The sequence below is a fragment of the Podarcis tiliguerta genome (genome assembly GCF_965153285.1).
Source record: "Podarcis tiliguerta genome assembly, chromosome: 13".
Taxonomy (NCBI): domain Eukaryota; kingdom Metazoa; phylum Chordata; class Lepidosauria; order Squamata; family Lacertidae; genus Podarcis; species Podarcis tiliguerta.
The window spans coordinates 9,208,856-9,233,348 of record NC_139546.1 but is presented as its reverse complement, the minus strand read 5'-3'; the positions used below and the strand labels follow the sequence as shown (position 1 = coordinate 9,233,348).

The following is a 24,493-nucleotide window of genomic DNA, read 5'->3' as shown; positions in this document are numbered from 1 at the left end:
CTGTGGGCAAGACAGGGTTAAATTTTCAAACTCTAAGGTAGCAGGAGTTAGGGTTGTTCTGACCTCTTATCTGCCCTACCTTTGCAAACTAGGTAATCAGGTGATCTACTTATTTGGTATTTTTGGCCACAAACCAATGAATCCACAGGTGTACATTAACCAACTAAATCAACATTCCAGCACTAGACAAAGTTTATCCCTAAGGGAAAAAACCAAGATCTTCTAAAGAAGCAGTGTAGGAGAACTGGAATTCTGTAGATGAAACCAAGAAAGAAGAAGTGAATGAGTTTCAGTTGGGATATGCCCATCTTGCAGTATTTATAGGGTTTATGCCTTAAAGCAGTCAAGGACGCACAAATTACAGTGGTACCTCAGGTTAAGTACTTAATTCGTTCCGGAGGTCTGCACTTAACCTGAAACTGTTCTTAACCTGAAGCACCACTTTAGCTAATGGGGCCTCCCGCTGCCGCTGCGCCTCCGGAGCACGATTTCTGTTCTCATCCTGAAGCAAAGTTCTTAACCTAAAGCACTATTTCTGGGTTAGCAGAGTCTGTAACCTGAAGCGTATCTATCCTGAATCGTATGTAACCCGAGGTACCACTGTATACATATTCCATGTTAGGCTGCCTATGCATAGCTTGCACATAAAGACAGCAGTCTGCTTATAGTTGCCACTGCATATCATGTTCAAAGCTTCCTGTAGCACTCAGTAACAGGAAGTGCACGTGTATGGTATTCTGGGATGGCAGATACAAAACAGCTGAACAGATATTACAGCTAAGATTATATAAATAGGAATTTGTGAAAAATCACATTATGCATGAGAACAAAGAACCAACAATTTTTGAGAACATAGAAATAAACAAACTGGTTATACTGCTTTAGAACATTGTAAATAGGGATATTCCTGCCATGTATAATTTAAAAAGTTCACCTGGAATCTCGCAGCTGAAAACCCAGACTATAAATTGGAGGGCTCAAAGGTCTTGAGGAAGGATTGTGATAGCAGAAATCAATGCCAGTGGAGACAATTCAGAGTTCAGGAAGTAAAGTGAAGTTAAAACCAGACTCTTCTGGTTGATGTATGCATAAGTCAAGTGATGAGATCACCACATGCTCCAGAAAGATTGGGAGCATGGGCTCCCAGTGGAATTAGGAAGAGGTTCAAATAATGTGTACTATCATGCGGAAGTAGAAAGGGATTTCATGGGAGGCAGTAAGAATCAGCAAAGGCATGTAAGTTAGGTAAAGAAATGACATCACCCCCTTCTTCCTTTTTGCTTAAAGCATTATCTCATCTAATGCAAGAATGAGTCATCCAGGCAGTCATGTCCAATTATCTTGATGCAAAGGATGTAGGGTATCACAAGGTACTTACACATGCCTTGTGAACTGTCAATTTAAGTCCTCATTTGTTCAACTTCACTGAACAGAAATCATTATAATTCTGTCTTATATTTAATTCATATAGTCAAGTGCCTTTCTGTTTTGATATGAAATGAGGCTGCCCCAAAATAAGAAGGCTGTTCTACATACTCAGGGAATTCTTTATGCATGCGCAATGATAAATATTTGTTTCTGTTTTTTAAAATCTGATCATCCAAGAACGTAGATGGCAGTTTAAGCGGAGATTTTAAAAAGGAAGTCACTCACACCACTATCTAAGATAGATGGAACTTCCCAGTTCCTTTAGACCGGGGTAGCCAACTCCCATCAGTCCCAAGCAGCATGGGCAGTTTAGAGGGATGATGGAAGCTGTAGTCCAGCAACTTTAGGAGGGCTTCACCTTGGCTACCCCTGCTTTAAAGGTAAAGGTAAAGGTACCCCTGCCCGTTCGGGCCAGTCTTGCCAGACTCTAGGGTTGTGCACCCATCTCACTTAAGAGGCCGGGGGCCAGCGCTGTCCGAAGACACTTCCGGGTCATATGGCCAGCGTGACAAGCTGCATCTGGCGAGCCAGCACAGCACACGGAACGCCGTTTACCTTCCCGCTGGTAAGCGGTCCCTATTTATCTACTTGCACCCGAGAGTGCTTTCGAACGGCTAGGTTGGCAGGCGCTGGGACCGAACGACGGGAGCGCACCCCGCCACGGGGATTCGAACCGCCGACCTTTCGATCGGCAAGTCCTAGGTGCTGAGGCTTTAACCCACAGCGCCACCCGCGTCCTACTGCTTTAGACACTGTTAACAACTCTCTCTCTCCTAGGGAACAATTGCTGGAAGAGGCCAAGATCAGCGTCAGAAACTGACATATAAGCTAATCGGCAAATGGTGCCTTAATGTCCAGATGCCTTTACTGCAGCAAACTTTATTATTAAATCTCAAAGCGGTTTACAACACATTAAAACATCAAATAAAACAATACAGAACAAATTCAAGCTTCGAGGAAAATATTTCAGACGCTTCTCTAAGTGAGATTTGGCTTTCCCCATATTTATTTACCTACTAAATTTATATAGCTGCCGCATAGCAGGAGGACTCCAGGAAGGCAGTGTGGTGTAGTGGTTAGTGTGTCAGACTAGAACCTGGCAGATCAGCATTCAAATCCCCACTCACTTATGAAGATCATAGGGTGACGTTGGGCCAGTCACAGCCCCCTAACTTAGCTAGCCTCCAGAGCAGGAGAAAATAAGTATGTTCCATCCTCCATGTGACAGCCCTTTAGATATTTGATGACTATCTGATCTCCGCTCAGTCTCCTCTTTTCCCTCAACCGTGCCTCATAAGGCTTGATTTCCAGACCCTTGATCATCTTGGCTGCTCTCCTTTGCACACATTCTAGTTTGTCAATACCCTTCTTAAATAGTGCTGCCCAGAACTGGACACAGCGCTCCAGGTGTGGTCTGACCATGGCAGAATAGAGTGGGACTATGACTTCCCTTGTTCAACACACTATTCTTCTGTTGATGCAGCCTAGAATAGCGTTAGTTTTGTTTTGTTGGGTTCTTGTTTGCTGCTGCATCACACTGTCAACTTGTTTTAAGCTTGTTGTCTACTAAGACCCCCCTAGATCCTTTTTACACGAACTACTGACAAGCCAGGTGTCCTCCATGTTAATTTTGTGCAGCGGGTTCTTCTTCCCTATGTGTAGAACCTTATATTTGTCCCTATTTGTTAGTTTGAGAGCAGTTCTCCAATCTGTTATGGTCATACTGAATCCTGATTCTGTCTTCAGTGGCATTGACTACCCCTCCCAGTTTGGTGCCATCTGCAAATTTGACAAGCATCCTCTCAATACATTCATCAGTGTCATTTGTAAAGATGTTGGACAACATGGGGAGAGGTGAAATATGAATAAATATTCCCTCCTTCTCTGGGTGCCTCTGCAAAATAAATGGTGTCAGGGAGGCTCACCTAGCAGCTATTTTGCAAGTCCCCCTCCCCCCTTGGAAATAAAGACACAGGACACAGTGTTTAAGGTTAATGGGCGGAAAAGGCCACAACTTTATTGATTGCAGGAATTTTGCGGTATTGGCTTAGGCATTGGTCCTATCGGCTAACCGGCTTCAGCCCAATTGCATGAAGGCCGGTAAGGGTTAACCACCAATGGGGGGAGTCCTGCTGATGCACATCAACTAGGAGCTCCCCCGGGGTCACTGCTTGGGGGCATGCCTTAGGCCCACACCTCCATAGGCTTTGGACAGGGCAACGCCCCCCCCCCCCCCGGGAATCCTTTACTGGACTACCCTTTGCTTTGGGGGAAGGTGATGGCGCTTCCTCCCCCCCTCATTTGCATAACAATACCCCTACCAATGCCTAACCGCCAATGCCGAGAAGTTGTGACAATTTGCTATGAGGTAGGCGAAAAACCAAATGGCTGGTGCCAATTTGCCAAGTGGAAAAAATTCCTACCAGGCCCCTTGACGGCGACCAACCGAAGTCCATAGCAAGGTCAGAACAGAAACTAAGGGCGGGTGGGGTGGGAAACCGAGTCAGCTGGAACAGGAAAGAGAGGGCGTTCCTCAGGCCACACACCTCCCTGGCCAGCTGATTGGCTGAACAGGGAGATGACGCGCCGAGGATTCCCTCATTCTCGCAGGGGCTGGGAATCTCCAGCTCAGAAGTGGCTTTGTCTTGTGGGTGGGCTTTTCAGTCCTAAAAGATGTTTAGGGCATTGTGATTCTGCACTATTATTTTTTCTATTTCTAGTTTTACTTTGGTTTTATTCTGCTGCTTTTTTATTCTGCTTTAAATTCTATGTTTGCTTTATTTGTTTGCTAAATAGTGTTAACTGTCACTGTAAACTGCCTAAAGAACACTTGTTGAGTGGTATGTAAATAAATATTGAGAATGTCTATGCATATAAAAGCTATTGCAGATTCCAATACACAACACACAAACTGGCATTTCCATCTATGCCAAGCTAAAGGTGGAGGAAGTAGCTAAAAATGAATATTCACAATTTACAGTAGACATGTAAAATGTATAGTAGACATGTAAAAGACAAACTATTAAGATTAAGCTACAAATTATTATTGCATTGTGCCCCACATTTGATACAAAATATGTTTGTGTCCTGGTTGCCATTATATGTATTTCTGTTCTAATGCTTTGTAGGTATTTGGGAATAAGATGATAATTCCTTCCTTGGATGGGGACCTTTTTCAATGGGATCGTGACAGAGAAAGCATGGAAGCTGTCCCTTTCACTGTGGAATCTCTTCTCGAATCATCATACAAATTTGGAGATGATGTTGTCCTGGTTGGAGGGAAGTCCTTGACAACATATGGGCTGAGCTCATATTCAGGAAAGGTAAAAAGTTTCTTAATGATGATAGACTTTTTCGTACATATTTGCAAGAGAGCACATCAAAATACATCATGCGCTCAGCACCAGATAGCACTGGCCCATTTTACTTCTGGCTATCAGCTGCATGCTCTTAATAGAAGCTGTACATATATGGAAATTTACCAGTTTCCCAGAAAGAAACTCTCACTTAGCCCAGATGGAACAAGGTAAGCTTCACTGAAATTGATGAGGCTACTTATGCACTTACTTAGTTACTGCTTAAATATTATTTATTATATAATTTCTTATGGAATAACCTGTATGGAACCAGGGTTATTGTGGTAGCATTTCTTGCCCTTGTTCTTCCCTAGTATCATACCAGGCAGGGCTCCCACCAGAATCCTCTGAGCAGGGCTGAGTGGCTGGATCTTACTCAGGGATCTTGCACAAGGAAGTGGAGCTGAGCAGTTTCCCTGTACCACAGCTCACTCCACTCAGCAGAAGTTGAGGGAGAAGGGATGAGGAGGTGGGTAAGCCAGCTCCTTTTGCTGGCAGATGTCTGGATCCAACTCCATATTTCACATAAGGCCTCAGTTTTAATCTCACATACAAGGTGGATTTAGGCAAGCCATTCTCTCTCTGAATTTCAGTGCTATGTGTAATACAGTGGTACCTCGGGTTAAGTACTTAATTCGTTTCGGAGGTCCGTTCTTAACCTGAAACTGTTCTTATCCTGAAGCACCACTTTAGCTAATGGGGCCTCCTGCTGCTGCCGCGCCGCTGGAGCACGATTTCTGTTCTCGTCCTGAAGCAAAGTTCTTAACCCGAGGTACTATTTTTGGGTTAGCGGAGTCTGTAACCTGAAGCGTATGTAACCTGAAGCGTATGTAGCCCGAGGTACCACTGTATAGAGTAACAACGTTGGCCCACCTTGGAAGTTTTCTAGGTCTTACAGAGGTTGGCTTATTTTTACAAATTTCTATTCTGCTTCCAAGCTGTATTGTTTCTATTTCTAGCCACCAGGGGGCAGGGTGGTTGTTTAAATTTGTTGCTTGCCTTTCATTCTTGGGCCTCAGGACAGGTTACAACAATTTAAAATACATTAAAAGCAGCTTAAAGTGACCTACAGCCAGAAAAATAGAGTGACTCCTTAAAATTGACATCACTGGTTTCAAAGGCAAGGGAAAAGAGGTATGTCTTCAGCATTCACCGAAAACTGTACAGTGAAGTTGCGAGACACACAACTGTCGAGAGGGTGCTCCACAAACTTGGGGCTGCCACAGAGAATGCAGTCTCCCAGACTACAACCACCCACTGCCAATCTTAACTGCCAAGAGCAGTGGTGGCCAAACGTGGCCCTCCACCTGTTTTGGGACTACAATTCCCATCATCCCTGACCACTGGTCCTGTTAGATAGGGATGATGGGAGTTGTAGTCCCAAAACATGTGGAGGGCCACGTTTGGCCATCACTGGCCAAGAGGGTCTGTAGCAAAGAAGGCAGTTTTTCAAATATTTGGGACCTAAATTATCTAGGGCTTTAAAAAGGTAGCTTGAGCGCCTTGAATTATGCTGGCAACCAATGCAGCTGTTTTAAAACAGGATCATGTGCAATCTAAAGGAACCCCAGCCAGTAATGGGCTGTTGCAATTTGGACCAGTTGAAATTTCTGAGTTGCCTTCAAGGGTAGCCCCATGTAGAGCACATTGCACATCCAGTACAATAGAAACCCAATGATAGCATTAAAATAGTAGCTCTCTCCAACTTCTGTGCATTAAAAACATAGCAACAATAATTGCCTATGTGATGGCCATAGCATGTTTTAATACTAAGTATCGTTTTAATGAATTTTTATATTAGTTTGCAACTTTTCCTCAGTCTTGTTTTGCGTATGGAATCCATTTTTACATCTCTGGGTACAAATATGATGGGAAGGTGAGAGCCAAATGGAATAGAGTCACACTTTTTGTATGATTAGTAAATAGAAGGATATACTGAAAAAACTATGTCTGATCCTATAAGGATCCAAACTACAAGAAAGAAGATTCCACCTAAACATTAGGAAGAACTTCCTGACAGTAAGAGCTGTTCGACAGTGGAATTTGCTGCCAAGGAGTGTGGTGGAGTCTCCTTCTTTGGAGGTCTTTAAGCAGAGGCTTGGCAACCATATGTCAGGAGTGTTCTGATGGTGTTTCCTGCTTGGCAGGGGGTTGGACTCGATGGCCCTTGTGGTCTCTTCCAACTCTATGATTCTATGACTTCTCTTTCTTGTTCAGGTGAAGTATATCTGCTCTGCCATGGGCTGTCGCCGCTGGGATGAAGACGAGATGGAACAGGAAGATATTCTTCTTTTACATCGAACTCAGAAAACTGTTCGTGCTGTTGGGCCCCGCAGCGGCAATGAGAAGTACGGACACGCATAGTATATGAGTAAATAATTTCTGCAGCAGAAGGTGCATTGTCAGATTGTTGCCCCCCTTTGAAGAGTTCATGTTCTTTCTTACTCCAACAATTTAGTAGGAATCTGACACGTCTAGTTTTTATGAAGATGCTTGAATCTACTCTCTCTTTCATTTACCCAGAAGACATTGAATTCTGATAGATTTTACAATTTTCACAACCAACTAGGAAAAGGTTTGCCCAGTGCCCTGATGTTTTTTGCAAATACCAGGCTGGGAGGAACTGGAGGGATATTCTGCCCACATTGATGCGCTAAGACGGGGTGGGGAACCAAATATTGATGATGATATCAGGTGACTGACATTTTACAAATTTCAAAGGAGGTTGCTGTAACTGTATTCACATTACAGCAACCTCCTTTGAAGACGCAGAGAAGCTGTTTGTTTTCAAACGTGCTTTGGCCTAGGGCTTGCCGATCAGAAGGTCGGTGGTTCGAATCCCCATAACGGGGTGAGCTCCCATTGCTTGGTCCCAGCTCCTGCCAACCTAGCAGTTCGAAAGCACGTCAAAGTGCTTCCCCGGCGGGAAGGGAAATGGCATTTCCGTGTGCTGCTCTGGTTTCGCCAGTAGCGGCTTAGTCCTGCTGGCCACATGACCCGGAAAAACTGTCTGTGGACAAACGCCGGCTCCCTCGGCCAGTAAAGCGAGATGAGCACCGCAATCCCACGGTCGCTTGCAACTGGACTTAACTGTCAGGGGTCCTTTACCTTTACCTTTGGCGCAAAAGTACTGCTTTCCCCTTCCTTTATCAACCACCCAGTCTGTGGATAAGATTTGTGTGAAGTCAAAAACTTGTGTACTGTGTTAGAAGATAACATGCTTTATTACTACAGTGCAAAATAGGCTTACATTACTTTAGATACAATAGAAATGTTGTCTCCTTTTACATATTATAAAAACTGGATTGATTTGCAGTCACGGTTGTCATCTTCTCCTTTTTTAACTTAAAGGTGGAATTTTAGTGTTGGTCACTTTGAACTGCGCTATGTTCCAGACACTGAAAAGAGAATGGGATTTCTTGAAGGCAATTTAAAACCAAATCTAAACAAAGAAGATTCTAAAATAATTTCAGATGTGGAAGAGCAGGAGGCTATAATGAAGGATACAGTGATAAAGGTCTCAGTAGCCGACTGGAAGGTGATGGCATTTAATAAGCAGGGAGGACATCTGGAATGGGAATACCAGGTACTAAAGATGGTAACATTTTGACGCTTTCTAGAAATATTGCAGCATTGCCAAAAATACCTTGCATCTTTCTGGAATTTGAGGCTTGTTTTTTAATGTTTTGCTTTTGTAATATGTTCACCTTTTGAGTTCATGAAAAGCTGTGCTCTTAACAGATTTGGTAATACAGAGAAAATGCATTGAATTGATTTTCAAATATTCATACTTTATCTGCAGTTTTGCACACCTGTTGCTTCTGCCTGGCTGGTTAAGGATGGCAAGGTAATTCCAATTAGCCTCTTTGATGACACAAGCTACACCTCCAATAGTGATGTCTTAGAAGATGAAGAAGACATAGTGGAAGCTGCTCGAGGAGCTACGGAGTCCAGTGTCTATTTAGGTACAGCACCAACTTTCAACACAAGACATAATCTTTGCATTGTCCAAACCCTTAGTAGACAGATTCTTGATTTTTCGTTTCATTTTAGGTGGGTATAATTAATTTAAGCATTTCAGCAAAAGCCAAAGAACAACATGGTAGAAATCCAAAGTATTGTGTTTTTCTTTGGCAGTGGAATATTTGTTGCATCAGTACATTGTTCTTGACACAAAAGCCATGCATCAGTATGAACAGTGCATTTTCATCCTGATCCTGTGCATATTTACTCAGAAGTAAATTCTGTTTAATTCAGTGGGATCTCATTTCTAGTAAGTGTTGGGGGTTAAGTATGACCTTAGCTTGTTATTGCAACTGGAGTTACTAAGCAATGTAAAGTACTGCCCCATTACATGCACAAATAGTATGATTTTAACTAAATCCACAAATAGAGTTTGATTAGAGTAGGCCTTTTCTCTGTTATCGATGAATTGCTGATAAGACTTAATGTTTGCCATAGACTTGAAGTCTTATAAAGTATCTGTCCTTCACTCGCTCTTATTTTCCAGAGTTCCCCTACTCCTTCAGTGGGTGGCTTTCAGTCTTTCTAGTGAATTGAAATTCAGAAATATTTGTCTGTGCTTCCAACCTTCCACTACTATGTGCACATTCCTGAAAATTAACATATTTTTCGCTCTATTGGACGCACTGGGCCATAGGAGGGGAATTTTTTTTCTCTTGTTCTCCCCCTCTAAAACAAGGTGCGTTCTGTACGTTCACCCAAAGCCTCCGGAACCCAGCAGGAGTTCCCACTGGGCTCTGGAGGCTTTGGGATCCTTTCAACTTGCTCTTTGGGGCTGGTGGGGGGGGGAGAGCTGCTTTCCCCCACCACCAGCCCCAAAGACCAGGTCGGGGAACAGCGGGAAGGCGGTGCTCCGCCTCCCCGCTGTCCCTCAAGCTTGTGGGGCTGGTGGTGGGGAGAAGCGCTGCTTTCCCCCAACACCAGCTTCCAAACCAGGTCGGGGAACAGCGGGAAGGTGGCACTCCGCCTCCCCGCTGTCCCTCGAGCTTGTGGTGGGGAGTAGCACTGCTTTCCCCCACCGCCAGCCTCCAAACCAGGTCGGGTTTGGAGGCTGCTATCCGCAAGCCTTGGGAGCCCGGCGGGAACTCCCGCCCGACTCCCAAGGCTTGCGGATAGCTTCCTGAAGCCTGGAGAGCGAGAGGGGTCGGTGCGCACCGACCCCTCTCACTCTCCAGGCTTCAGCGAAAGCCTGCATTCGCTCCATAGGACGCGCACACGTTTCCCCTTCATTTTTGGAGGGGAAAAAGTGCGTCCTATAGAGCGAAAAATACGGTAATAAATGAGACTGCTAGATTTTGTTGTAACTAACTTCTTGACCATCAGTCAAAATTCATTTGGCCTTGGGCTGAAGCATGCAATATTGCAGTAGTGTTTACTTGCATTTTAAAGTTTTTATCTCTGGCTTTTCTTATAATTAACAAACCAGTCCTCAGAGCTCTTGAGTCATGAAGTTGTGAGCTCACCGATTGTCCTTTTTTGGAAGAGGATGACATCCTGTATAGGGTGGTTCCTTCCAGTTGGATTTTTGGGGGATTTAACAACTAAGGCAAGTGGAATCTCCAGAGGTTACTTCAGTTTTATACTTCTGCAGATTTTCTTGCTTAAAAGCTGCATAGAGCAAGAATGTTAAATAGTTGCTAGGTTATGAAAATGATTTCATTTCTTAATTAGTTTATTGCACAGTACATGTTTCAGATTCCTATGTACCATATTTTTCCGTGTATAAGACTAGGTTTGCCCCTAAAAAGTAATGTCAATAATTAGGGGGCATCTTATACTCTGGACCATCTCCCCCCTCTTTTCTTAAATTCGAGTCCCACAAAATAGGGGGGTATCTTATACATGGGGGCGTCTCATAGGCGGAAAAATACAGTAGGTAGATGTAATAATATCATCTTACAATGTAGACAGTGCATCTTTTGCATTGCTCTAGAATTCACGCATTTGTATTCTCTTCCCCTCTATTCTTGAAGCTGCACACAAGTAAAATGATAATCCCAGAGATAAATAATGATCTGTGGTTTATTATGCAGGAATGTACAAAGGCCAGCTGTACCTTCAGTCATCAGTCAGAATTTCTGATAAGTTCCCAACCAACCCTAAAGCTTTGGAGTCCAGAAATGATAATGCTGTTATCCCTTTGCCTGTAATCAAGTGGAAACCATTGATACGTAAGTGATGTTCCTAGGATTATCTTTTTTTTCAGATTGGAAGGTGATAGGCCATAATATTGATAGAGAGTTTTATTACTGTTTTCAACCGTGTATCTCGAACATAGCTGACTTGAGATGTCTGATTACTGATGGTCGGGTGTCACGAAACTGCACTCCGAGTGGATTTAAGTGTTTCGTTGAAACGAACTCAGAGCTTTACATCAAGTGTGGGAACCTTTGGCACTCCAGACATTGCTCTACTACAACAATTCCCATCAGCCCCAGCAAGCTTGGCCAATGGCCAAGAAGGATGGGAGTTGTAGTCCAGTAACATCTATAGGTTCACACACTCCCCACACTTGCTTAACATAGAAGCTACATTTGCCAGAATACTTGTAAATATTGTAAAACATGACACAGCATGGCATATTATTTTCTAACCTTGTTTACATTTTGAGTGGTGGGAGGGAATGAAAGCACTGAAAAAGTGCTGGGAATTTTAACATGCCTGCAAAGCTGTGCTTTGCATTTATTTATTTGTTAAATCATTCTAAGGATAGCCATCTGAAAAAAGTTAATTGCATCTTTAATTTCTTATATTAGACAGTATACTGATCATTCCACAGAGCCAACTTAGCTGGCATTACATTTATTTATTAGGTTCCTAATTTTAATACATAAGGCATTTCTAAAAATGGAAGATTTTCCACGGAAAAACTATCACTGCTTATTGAGTTTTCTAGCTGAGGCGTTTTAACAATTGTCAGGTGTACATTTTTTCCAGCAATAGAAAAGCTTGAAATTATAGAACAGGGGTAAGGAACCTCCAGCCTGCAGGCCAATATTTGTCTGCCAGGTGATCAGATTTGGCCTGCAAGGCAATTCCCTCCCCCCCCAAAAGCCCCCAACCAAACCCACCTGTCGATCAGTCAGCTGACTGGTGAGGTTCAGTCCTGCTTGGTGCTGCTTTACTAGTATTTTCCCAGTGAGGAATGTGCTAGCAAAGCTGACTGTCTCTCTCCACCATCAGGTCAACTTTCCAGGGTAGGCAGGACCACCCACTTGTCAGGTACCTGTCATCATGATGTGGTATCTGCCTAAATAAATAAATTTTATTTGTATCCCACTCTCCCCAGCCAAAGCATGGCTCAGAGCGGCTAACATCATATAAATGAAACAATATGCATATTACAATATGCAAATACAATAACATCATATAAATAAGATAAAGTAGCATATAAATAAAATAAAATTAACATTCAACATTCATTAAAACAATATAGAATAATATTAAATATCAGCATTTCAAAATTAAATAGAAATCCACTCAACAGTTACAGTAAGTAATTTCTAAACTCCAATCGATAAAACAACAGCAAACCACAGTGCACAACATAATAATACAATACCAAATGAGAAGCAGAGACTGGAGGGTGGAGCAAGGCAGGTGGAAGGAGGCCTTGCCTGATGGAGTCTCTCCCCTCACTAAGTTGGTCCTCAGTGTGGAGGAAGATGAAGATCTGGCCCACCAGGCCAAAAAGGTTCCTCACCCCCCTGCTCTGGATGATGGTAGCCATTTCTAGAAGCACTATTTAGGATTTCTGAAAGGTTTTATGCCTGCAGGAATGCTCGTTCAAATGTAATGTGTGAAACAGACTCACTCTGAAAATTATGCGTTGTTTCTAGATTCTCCTTCGAGAACTCCTGTGCTGGTGGGATCAGATGAGTTTGACAAATGTCTCAGCAATGACAAGTTTTCTCATGAGGAATACAGTAATGGTGCCCTTTCCGTCCTGCAGTATCCCTATGGTGTGTGTGAGCTATGCTTTGTTTTCATCCATGGTTTTGATAGGTGAAACCCCTAGCTCCTTTTTATACTTACAGTAACAAAACCTAGTTGAAATAAATCATAGTATCTGTGGAACCCTAATTGTTAGCCTCTAAATAAATTGAGATGGCTGTCTTCTGAATATAGTGGTACCTCGGGTTACATACGCTTCAGGTTACAGACTCCGCTAACTCAGAAATAGTACCTTGGGTTAAGAACTTTGCTTCAGGATGAGAACAGAAATTGCACAGCAGCGGGGCAGCAGCAGCGGGAGGCCCCATTAGCTAAAGTGGTGCTTCAGGTTAAGAACAGTTTCAGGTTAAGAACGGACCTCCAGAACGAATTAAGTTCTTAACCCGAGATACCACTGTACTGGAAGAGTTTGTCAGCCCTATAGAGAACCTCAGCCCAAGGAGGCTTTCTGCATCATTCTTGAAGAGCAGCTCCATGCTGCATTGCAAAACCCATCTCGAAAGGACGGAGAGCCATGAGGAAAGTCCACAGGTTCAATCCCTGAAATCTCCAGTTAGGACTGGCAGAGACCTGAACTCCTGGAAAGCTGCTGCCATTTAGCATAGACCAAGTGTGGGGAACCGTTAGCCCTCCAGATGTTGCAGAACTACAATTCCCATCATGCTAGCTGGTTGTAGCTCAGAAACATACAGAGGGCTAAAGATTCCCCACACTTGATGTAGACTGTACTGAGCCAAATGGACCAGTGGTTTGACTTGGTAGCTTTCTATGAGATTTCAAAAATCTAGTATGGTATAGAGCAGGGTGGCCAACTCTCAAGAGACTGCAGTCTACTTTCAAAATTAAAAACTGGCAGTGATCTACCCCCCATTTGGGGGGGGGGGGTTCAGCTCAAAGTTGTGGAGCTTTTTTGGGACAAAGCCCCATTTTTAAAAGGGATTTAAAAAGCCGCTTTTTTGTGGGGGGAGTTCCCTTTTAGTGGGGGTTAAAGGCCAAGGGGCAAAGTCACTCACAAAAAGATTGTTATGGATCAGAACAGCAGCAGAGAGAAAGCTCTGTCTTCCCTTACAGAGATCATACAACAATGGAGGGCAGGGCGAGGGGGCGTGACAGGAGTCAGTTTTAGCGGCGCTGAGGAAAGGGAGCCAGAGATCGACTGCAATCTAACAAAACCTCACAGGGATCTACCAGTAGATCCCGATGGACCTCTTGGACATCCCTGGTATAGAGAGTCACTGTTCAGAGGACAAAATATCAAAATTCTCACTGGATTTGCCTAAAGTTGGACATATTCTTTAGATTCTAGCCAGTGTCTTTGGCCGCTACATGGGTTTTTCACTGGTCAACAACATTTGAAAGGGGAAATTTTATTTATTGAAAGATTAGTAGTACCTGGTGGTTTGTAGATTTACGAAAACATTCTTATACCCTTTGTTCACTTTTTTAAAAATATAGATAATGGTTATTTTTTGCCCTACTACACTCGAGAGAGACACAGGCGAAGCACCCAGATCACTGTGAGATTTGCTGACATGAACTATCCACAAAACATCCGCAAAAAAGATCCAGTTCTACTTCTGCACTGGTGGAAAGAAATCATTAGCACCATCATATTATGCATCGTGGCCACAACTTTTATTGTGCGTAGACTTTTCCACCCGCATGTTCGCAATCGAGTAAGTAGAGTGAATCGATTCTTGAAGTGTAACTGCATGTTTTCCCTTTTCAGGCTTTTCATGTTTTAGATTACATTTATTCAAGTAATGAAATTGCAGCGCTTACAAACTTGATACGAGCTTGCTTTGGTTTCATATAAATCAATAGGTTGCAATAAGGACTGACTGCTAGATTGTCTCAGGCATTTGTCCTGATCATTACTTTTAATAGAAATTTATACAACCAGGTAGTTATATCTAGAGCAAGAACTTCCCTTTGAAGCTGTGCTTTGAAGCTTCCACATTGCAGATGAGTTGCAATGATCATGTTTTCACAGATGTAGTGAGCTTTTTATCTTCCTCTTTTCTAATTATCTGACAAACGGTTGTACAGCATCTAGAATCTGAGGCAGTTTATAAATGATATAATTTTATTCCAGGTGTCAAGCACGTGGCGATTGCCATGTGCAGTTACGATTTACTCGAGATTCTGAATAATGACACCACTCCCTCGGTGCCTATCCCATCTTGCAGCTTAGTTACTTTTAATTATTTAAAGGTTTTCAGGGCTTCAGCAGTCCTCTGCTCTGTCACTCCAGAGTGGAAAAGCTCACCTAGTATTAGAAGGGTGTGGGAAAATGTTATTGGCAAACTATTGCTTTGTCCTTTGTCATCCAGGGGGTTACTGTTACCAAAAACAACCTCCAAATGTTAGCCTATGAAAATCATGTCCTTTCTCTCTCCCCTCCCCCAATTTTTGTATGTGGTGACCGGAATGTAGCGCTTCCTTTTTAAATTTTATTCTTCCATCCTTGTCAATAAAGTTAGTATTGAGCTGCCTCAGTTATAAGCAATCTGTTCCTATCTCAGCAGCGGAAGGAGTCTGAAACTCAGTGTCAGACGGACAGTAAATATGAACCTGCAGTTGGACAGGCTAAAGATAACAGCTGGGGCGACTTTCAGAATTCTGGATATGTGTCAAGGTAAAAGCAATTACTTTTCTATCCCTTTCTTCTGTGCACCATTCAGAATGTAATGGACTTGCATTCTTTCTGAGTCCATCTTTCCAAAAGCAGTTCTCCTTCTCTGTAAAACTCAACAAGCCAGCCCTCAAACTCAGGGGAGCTTTAAAAGCAGCCTCCTGCATAGCACAAGGTACAGTTTTTAAGATAATTAGAAAGTGTATTTTGTGGCGCTGTGGGTTAAACCACAGAGCCTAGGGCTTGCTGATCAGAAGGTCGGCGGTTCGAATCCCCACAGCAGGCTGAGCTCCCGTTGCTCGGTCCCTGCTCCTGCCAGCCTAGCAGTTCGAAAGCACGTCAAAGTGCAAGTAGATAAATAGGTACCGCTCTGGTGGGAAGGTAAACGGCGTTTCCGTGCGCTGCTCAGGTTCGCCAGAAGCGGCTTGGTCATGCTGGCCACATGACCCGGAAGCTGTCTGCGGACAAACGCCGGCTCCCTCGGCCAGTAAAGCGAGATGAGCACCGCAACCCCAGAGTCGGTCACGACTGGACCTAATGGTCAGGGGTCCCTTTACCTTATGTTGTATGCCTCTTGTTGTTGTGGCTCTGAAACACGGGGTGGGTGCTGTTGGAGGCTTACTTACTTAAAAGATGCCCTTTGCGTGGAAAGGATTTCCTTAAATAAATAAATAAAATGCTCTAGTTACCAGAAGATGTTACATTAGAGTACAGTGTGGTAGGTTTTAGCTCAGTGATAAGAGCATCGGTGTGCAGAAGGCCCCAGATTCAAACCCTGGTATCTCCAGTTAGGGCTGGGGAGGACTCCTGTATGAAACCCTGGAGAGGTGCTCCGAGTCATTGTCAACAGGTAAAGGACCCCTGGACGGTTAAGTCCAGTCAAATGTGACAATGGGGTGCGGCGCTCATCTCGCTTCAACAATACCCAGCTGGACATAGTAATGGGCTGATACGGTGTAAGGAATATTTCTGTGTTTTAAGAGGAATATTTGGCTGAATGTACTTAAACCACTTTTGTGTGCAAAAGTAAACCAAAATATGTCTCTAGTGCAGTGGTACGTCTACTTACGGACGCGATCCGTTCCGGGGTGCCGTTTGCACCCCAAAAAGTCTGTGAGTAGAGCGGCGCTTATGCACGTGACATGATAAACACTTCTGGGTTTGCCGCGTTCATAACCTGAAAAAACACAACGTGAAGCAAACACAACTCGATATATGACTATATTTTAGATGAACTGCTAATCATCATCAGAATAATCAGATCTTAATCACAAGCATTTTCCTTTCTTTCTTTTGCAGATATCTAACCGACTTTGAGCCAATTCAGTGTCTAGGTCGTGGAGGATTTGGAGTAGTGTTTGAAGCCAGAAATAAAGTGGATGACTGCAACTACGCTATTAAAAGAATTCGTCTTCCAAATAGGTGAGTAAATGTCTTTTATTTTCTGGCTTCCTTTACGTGATGCATCTCTAGGTGGCACTGTGGCCCACATGTCAGTCCTACTTGGTATCATCCTAGGACATGTCTGGCACACCAAAAGAGTTCCTGGGGCATTGTTGAACATTTCTTAGGTACTTTTCCTCATCCCAAAAAAGCAGAAAAAAACTGTGTTAGTAATAAGTTGCTGCACTGTTGTTTACTGCACTGTAGTGTGGTGTCTACACATCAGAGCATGAGAATCAGAGCAGAATTTTGTCTTTTATAAATTAAAATAAGCACAACAGTTAAAAGTTGTCCCAGTTCATCCCCCACATAGAACTGACTTCTTTATTTTACATCATGGGTAGGCAAACTAAGTCCCAGGGGCTGGATCTTGCCCAATCGCCTTCTAAATCCAGCCCGCGGACGGTCCAGGAATCAGCATGTTCTTACATGTGTTTTTACATGAGTGTGCTTTTATTTAAAATGCTTCTCTGGGTTATTTGTGGAGTGTAGGAATTTGTTCATCCCCCCCCCCCCCTCAAAAATATATATATTCCAGCCCCCCACAAGGTCTGAGGGACAGTGGACCGGCCCCCTGCTGAAAAAGTTTGCTGACCCCTGTTTTACATTATGACTCTTTCAATTTTAGGGAATTGGCTCGTGAGAAGGTGATGCGTGAAGTAAAAGCATTAGCAAAACTTGAACATCCTTGTATTGTTCGCTATTTCAATGCATGGCTGGAAGCGCCGCCTGAAAGCTGGCAGGAAAGAATGGACAAACTGTGGCTAAAAGACGAAAGGTATCACTTTCATTTCCTGGAAAGTCTCGGGAAAGTATTGTACTCCAACTGCAAGAAATTAGAAAGCTCTATATTTCTGCACTGTAACTTCTAGTTTGTATAAAAATTGTCTATTCTATGAGTCCTTGTTTAGCTGTTCCTATCTTCTACCGGATTTGTTTCGCACTAGCTTTTAAAATATAACATGCATGTACTTGGCCAGCCTCTCGGCTGGCTCATCTTAGTGCTTTGTTTCAAAACTTCAAAACTTTTTCTTTATGGGCTTTATGCAAGTACACATACAGGACCTGCATCTGCACAGGAAACAGGACATGGTCTCAGGCAAATGATGCCGTCACCCTATAGAAGCTAAGCAGGCTTGGGCCTGGCTAGTGCCTGGGTGGGAGATTTACCTGAGAACCTCCACTTTGAAATCCATGATGGAAGAAAAGTGAGATGTTAATACAATAATCAGAGACTTATAGAGCTTTAAAAGGTGGAGGAAAGCACATTCCCTCCCTTTAAGAGAAGTTTCAGAGGAGCATCATGGAGAATTTACTCTTGAGCTTTTGTGGGCTTTCCCCCCTGTAGTTATTTCTTAGGCCTTCAGGAGCCATGAGAACTGCCTGGCCTTGCATGTACTATGACCCCTTTTAAAACTCTCATTGCTGTGGGATGAAGGTCCCCAATCCCCAGGAACAACAAGCAGGAGCAGAGGGTGGTATTGTGCATTTTCTGCCTCAGGTTTACTAAGCAGGCTTGATTAAATACCGTATTTTTTGCTCTATAAGACTCACTTTTTCCCTCCTAAAAAGTAAGGGGAAATGTGTGTGCGTCTTATGGAGCGAATGCAGGCAGCACAGCTATCCCAGAAGCCAGAACAGCAAGAGGGATTGCTGCTTTCCCTCTTGCCGTTCTGGCTTCTGAGATTCAGATTTTTTTTTCTTGTTTTCCTCCTCCAAAAACTAGGTGCGTCTTGTGGTCTGGTGCATCTTATAGAGCGAAAAATACGGTAGTTCTCTGCACTTTTTTGCTTTGTGGGAATGGGCTTTAAAAACCTGTAATGTACTGTTTGCCAACAATCTGCTGGCTTTTGGACAGGGATTGTCTCCTGACCCTGATGCTTTCATTTCTGCTTTCTGAGGTTTGAGGCCTTCGAGTTCTGAGACTTCTTTAGTACAACCTTCAGCACAGCCTGGATTCTCAAATGAATTCTATCGGCATCATTGACCCCTGTAAGCTCCGTGCATTGCTTGGGCTTGAAGGAATATTGTAAAAACTATGTAGTCAAAGCCTAGGGACTTAGCTGTGACCTAGACAACTGACAGTGGCTTGGACACTGACTCAGAGGGAGAGGGGCAAGCTGAGTCAGTTATACAACCCACTTACGCACTATCTGAGCCTGAGCGCAGATGGAATGACAAGAAGAACATTGAATGAATGTCAAGTGAAGTGATGATTAATAAAGAGAAAACAGGAAAAATATTTAAGACATGCCTGCAATGGGCACCATGCCTCTGAATGTGGGAGAATACACCCCTTCATGCACGATGAGCATTTTTGGCTTCTGTGGTTACTGGGACATGGGATCCAAGTATCTCATAGTGCCCCAAAGCTACCGAGTGGCATCATCTGCACATAACAAGTAGTATAAAAACAATGCTAGTATCTTTGGCCCACCAAAACATTGCATGTCAACTCATGGTGCTCATTTGCACCTGGGCTGCTACTTCTTTGTGCAGTAGAAGCTTTCAGCCCCTATTTAACCTTGGGGTATGGTACTTTTGAAGGGATGCGGCTGATGCTGTGGGTTAAACCTCAGAGCCTGGGGCTTGCTGATCAGAAGGGTGGCAGTTCGAATCCCCGCAACGGGGTGAGCTCCTGTTGCTCGGTCCCTGCTCCTGCCAACCTAGCAGTTTGAAAGCATGCAGTGCAAGTAGATAAATAGGTACCACTCCGGCAGGAAGGTAAACGGCGTTTCCATGCACTGCTCTGGTTCGCCAGAAGCGGCTTAGTCGTGCTGGCCACATGAGCTGTACGCCTGCTCTCTTGGCCAATAAAGCGAGATGAGTGCCGTAACCCCAGAGTTGTCTGGGACTGGACCTAACGGTCAGGGGTCCCTTTACATCTATGGTACTTTTGAACTTGTGGAAGCTAGGTACTCAGAAACCATATATGGCTGCACAGGATGCATTGCCTTTAGTTGTCCCCGTTGATTTTGTAACATGCCCTGGATCTGGCTAGCTCCTCCCTGCCTCTTCACTTTTCTGCTTATCAGCCTATTGTTGTTCAGTTGATTACTACTCAGTGTGGTCTCATCCCTTATAAGTATCTTCTGAAATTATTTTGTAGCTCCCATTAGCCTGCCTATGTGTCCATCCCTTTAGGGAGCTTGGACTTAACTTTTACAGCTGCCTGTTTTAGCCTCTGGTTACCTGTGAACTGCAGTTACGTCTTACAAAACTGCTTTTTTTGGTTGTTATCATTTTGGCAGAATGTTGCAGGCTCTTTGCTCAAGTGCAACTAGTCATCACTTTTTGAATCGGTCCTTCTCTGACTCTAAGAATGATGTGGAGTGGACATTCCACATTTTGGACATTCAAACATTTGGCAAGACAGCACCCTTTTGGTCCATTCTATAGGCATGTGTTTGGAATGGTGGTCCCTGTAGTGTTTTCAGCTGATTAGTATTCACTCACCACCAGTAAGCCAGCCAGCTACTCTGCCATATGCGTGCCTGTAAGAAACTTCAAACAAGGCAAGGCAGGTTGCTTACTTGTAAGGAAGATTCTTTGACTGCCTTCTGTTCAGTTACTCCTCCCCCCCCCCCCCTGCAGGCTCTCTTTTCAGTTGGTCTTCACACTCCAGAAGTGGGGAATGGGAATGGGAATGCTCTCACTTGCCCATCAAGGCACAGGTGTAATGTAGGGAACTTCTTTCTCCAGGGAATGGGTAACAGTCTCCCACCATTTTTAGCTTTAGAAGTTTCCGAGACACTGCTCTGTGGAGCTGCAATTTCTGTATGTGTACCTTTGCAGAAGGTCTCTTGAAGAATGTGTGTTACAGGTAAGTAACCTGCACTTATTTCCAATAGTTTTGGGAAGAAAGTGAATACGGGACACTGCAGACTTAGAAACGGCTTACAAGGAATTGACTTACAGGGGAACCTAGAACAGATTGAAGGCTAGGGATAATCAAACATGGGCTATCTCAAATTTGTTTTTGCATAAAGTAAGTTAAAATTTTGATTATATTGCTTTTTAAAGAATTACCTGCCCTACATTCTTTAATAGGGGGAGATTAGAAAAGGGGTGAGGATGTGTCCTGTCCAATCAGTGATGTGGTTTTCTGGAACATTTGGTGGTAGGAGTGCCACCTCACAGGGAAGTATCAAAAGGGTTCAGGGGACATTCCTTGTTATACTGATCATAGGTAAAAAAAAAGGTAAAACACTGATGGTTGAAAAAATAACTGTGAAAAAATATTTGATGGTGGTTCCCAGTAGGTGGTGACAGTTTTCTTTGTGTGTGTTTAACTTGTTTATACTTCTACAGTATTTTGAGAAAGAAAATCCAAAGCTATGCTGATACTGTTCTTTAGGTAATGCATTTTAAAATGACCAAAAGTTTTGTAATGTTCTGTTCTCCTTTTTTTTTTTTAATTAAGTACTGATTGGCCACTCAGTTCTCCCAGCCCAATGGAAGTGCCATCATTTAAAATTAGAACTGAGCCATTCTCTGCAAAGGAACACATTGAAGTTATTGCTACATCTGTAGAAAGGAAGACCTTGCTTTCTGTTGGGATACCTTGTGGCCAATCGGATTCATCAGAGAGCCAGTTCTCCCCTTTGGAATTCTCTGCCATTGATAACGGAGACCTGAGCCAGTTGGCCGATCCTGTGTCAAACATGCAAGACAGCTTCCTTGCCGACTGTGATATGGAGGGTAGTACTGTAGATGAAAATGATCCTGGAAACTCCTTTGAACTTTGTCTTCCAGCCATGCCCCCAACAGTGAGAGTGAGGGAGAGGACCTCTTCGTCTATTGTCTTTGAAGACTCCGGTTGTGATAATACTTCTAGTAAAGAAAGTAACACGGATGACTCACTTGACAATAGCCACTGTGAGGATAAAGCAACAAGCACAAAAGGATATAGTAACAGGAAGTCGTCTTCAACAAGCCCTTTGTCGGTTTCTCCACCAAGACCAACGACCTTAAGTTTAGACTTCTCTAAGAACTCTGCACAAAAAGCCATGCCAACCACTCCAAAAGTGTACCTTTACATTCAGATGCAGCTCTGTAGGAAAGAAAACCTCAAAGACTGGATGAACAGAAGATGTACGATAGAGGAGAGAGACAGGACAGATTGCCTGCTGATCTTTCTACAGATAGCAGAAGCTGTTCAGTTTCTGCATGGGAAAGGGCTAATGCATCGGGACCTCAAGGTTTGTACAGGAAAACAACACCGTTGACTATAAACTTTCAGTTCCTTAGCACAAGCTGGTTAGGAGTCTGCATGTGCATGTTTGGGAACCCCATGAATTGTGCTCTTTGCCCTTTAGCAGAGTATCAAATGAGGGTTTAGTGTGGCTGACACAGAGTCCAAACTGGGAACTGTAGCACAATGCTCCCACAGTAGTTGCTACATCGTCCTTGTGCAACTTCACTCCGTTTGTTTTAAGATACAGTGGTACCTCAGGTTACATACGCTTCAGGTTACAGACTCCACTAACCCAGAAATATTACCTTGGGTTAAGAACTTTGCTTCAGGATGAGAACAGAAATTGTGCTCCAGCAGTGCGGCAGCAGCGGGAGGCCCCATTAGCTAAAGTGGTGCTTCAGGTTAAGAACAGTTTCAGGTTAAGAATGGACCTCCGGAACGAATTAAGTACTTAACCCGAGGTACCACTGTACAGCTTTTCAAGGAACTGCTGTTCTGACCTTTAGAAACCATTGTTCTCTTTGAAATGTACTTGATAAGATATTAAGCAGTTGGTTACATCGATTCAGATTTCTTTCTCCATATGATTATTTCTTCTTGTACATTCTACCTGTGTCAGAGCATCCTTCCTGTTCATTAGTTGTAGTTGTGTGTTACACATGCAGCTTAAGCTTTCAGTTGTTCCCCTTTGTATATCTTCGCATGTCCCTTCATCCTCTAGCATGTCTATAAGCTGAAAAGAATCTGAGAAGGAGTATTTTCGAGGCAGTCTGATTTAAGAGGGAGCTTAGTCAAATTCAGAGTCGACCCATTCAATGCATGCCTTACTTGGTGGGCCTTCTCCGAGTAGAACTAAGTTAACTACAATCCCAAAACTTGTAATAACAGGTTCTCCATTTTATTGGGCACTAGAGTATTTATTTCTGGCTTATGCAGTTAAAGGTAAAGGGTAAAGGGACCCCTCAACATTAGGTCCAGTCGTGACCGACTCTGGGGTTGTGGCGCTCATCTCGTTTTATTGGCCGAGGGAGCCGGTGTACGGCTTCCAGGTCATGTGGCCAGCATGACGAAGCCGCTTCTGGCGAACCAGAGCAGGGCACGGAAACTCCGTTTACCTTCCCACTGGAGCGGTACCTATTTATCTACTTGCACTTTGACGTGCTTTCGAACTGCTAGGTTGGCAGGAGCAGGGACCGAGCAACGGGACCTCACCCCATCATGGGGATTCGAACCGCCGACCTTCTGATCGGCAAGTCCTAGGCTCTGTGGTTTAACCCACAGCACTAAGGCCTTAATCTAGTACTTGGGGAAAATATTAAGAATGTGTCATGGTGATGATGAATACACCATGTCCTTGGTTTCTGTTCATTGGTCATGTATCACTTTCACTGCAGCAGGTGCCATTCAGGCGTCAGAAGGTCCCTTGTGGCCAAGAAGCAAACCAAGGCAAAACACTTCTACTAAAAACACAGCAGCTTAAGAGGGAGCAGTGGCGATCATCCAAGCACTCTTCAGTTGAGAGCATTGTTGATTCCTTTGGTTGCTGCAGCCTTTCCTGTTGCCTTCAAGGATCATTGCCCTCCACTGAAGAGAAGGCTATGCAGTCTCAAAGGGATCAGCAATGGCTTTGGCAACTCGGATAACGTTTCCCCTGATCTCCCCCTTGCTGCCCCCAGCTGCAGTGGCAGCTTCTTAATGTGAACCACCTTGGGGGTTGGCATAAGGCAGAAAGGTGGCGGGTGTGCTCTCAAAAGAGGGGGAAAGTTCCTTCAAGGACTTGGTTGCACTTCTGTGAGCTTTAGCGCAGGTACAATCCGGCCTATGAAACCAAGGAGTTTCAGTCACAGAGCAAACGGCAAGCAGAAGGAAGAGGGAGAAAGGTGTGTGCTTCTCACCTCACTTCCCCATCAAAATGCTATCCTTGTCTGGCATAATGCTGCCACTGTGGGGCACTCTGCTTCTGCTTTACACCTGTAAAGTGTGCCACCACTGCTTCTATTTTATTTTGAAGCTATTGTCCTGCTGCAAAGTCAACAGAATCTTCAGGATGGCTTTCAGATCAGCACGTGTGTGTTTTACGTTTTGGGTAAACAAAGGCTATCTTTCACAAATGTTGTAGGTAAAGGTAAAGGGACCCCTGACCATTAGGTCCAGTCGTGGCCGACTCGGGTTGCGGTGCTCATCTCGCTTTATTGGCCAAGGGAGCCAGTGTACAGCTTCCGGTTCAAGGGGCCAGCATGACTAAGCCGCTTCTGGCGAACCAGAGCAGCACACGGAAATGCTGTTTACCTTCCCGCTGGAGTGGTACCTATTTATCTACTTGCACTTTGACGTGCTTTCAAACTGCTAGGTTGGCAGGAGCAGGGACAGAGCAACGGGAGCTCACCCCATCGTGGGGATTCGAACCGCCGACCTTCTGATCGGCAAGTCCTAGGCTCTGTGGTTTAACCCACAGTG

General features: G+C 43.9%; 1 protein-coding gene and 1 long non-coding RNA gene across 3 annotated transcripts in view; both read left to right on the top strand.

Moving 5' to 3' along the window:
* Positions 1-24,493, top strand: part of LOC310661726 — a 313,777-nt gene that overhangs the window by 79,544 nt on the left and 209,740 nt on the right. The window lies entirely within an intron of this gene.
* The window catches only part of EIF2AK3 (eukaryotic translation initiation factor 2 alpha kinase 3), a 43,922-nt gene that overhangs the window by 11,313 nt on the left and 8,116 nt on the right, over positions 1-24,493 (top strand). The window contains exons 3-13 of one of the 2 annotated variants that reach the window (XM_083407499.1): positions 4,557-4,751; positions 7,002-7,132; positions 8,136-8,370; positions 8,587-8,749; positions 10,841-10,978; positions 12,647-12,769; positions 14,217-14,437; positions 15,287-15,399; positions 16,696-16,818; positions 17,468-17,617; positions 21,263-22,040. In XM_083407499.1, the coding sequence (XP_083263625.1) occupies positions 4,557-4,751; positions 7,002-7,132; positions 8,136-8,370; positions 8,587-8,749; positions 10,841-10,978; positions 12,647-12,769; positions 14,217-14,437; positions 15,287-15,399; positions 16,696-16,818; positions 17,468-17,617; positions 21,263-22,040 (2,370 nt within the window). The remainder of the gene's footprint in view (positions 1-4,556; positions 4,752-7,001; positions 7,133-8,135; positions 8,371-8,586; positions 8,750-10,840; positions 10,979-12,646; positions 12,770-14,216; positions 14,438-15,286; positions 15,400-16,695; positions 16,819-17,467; positions 17,618-21,262; positions 22,041-24,493) is intronic. The other variant, XM_083407500.1, reaches the window with a different exon arrangement.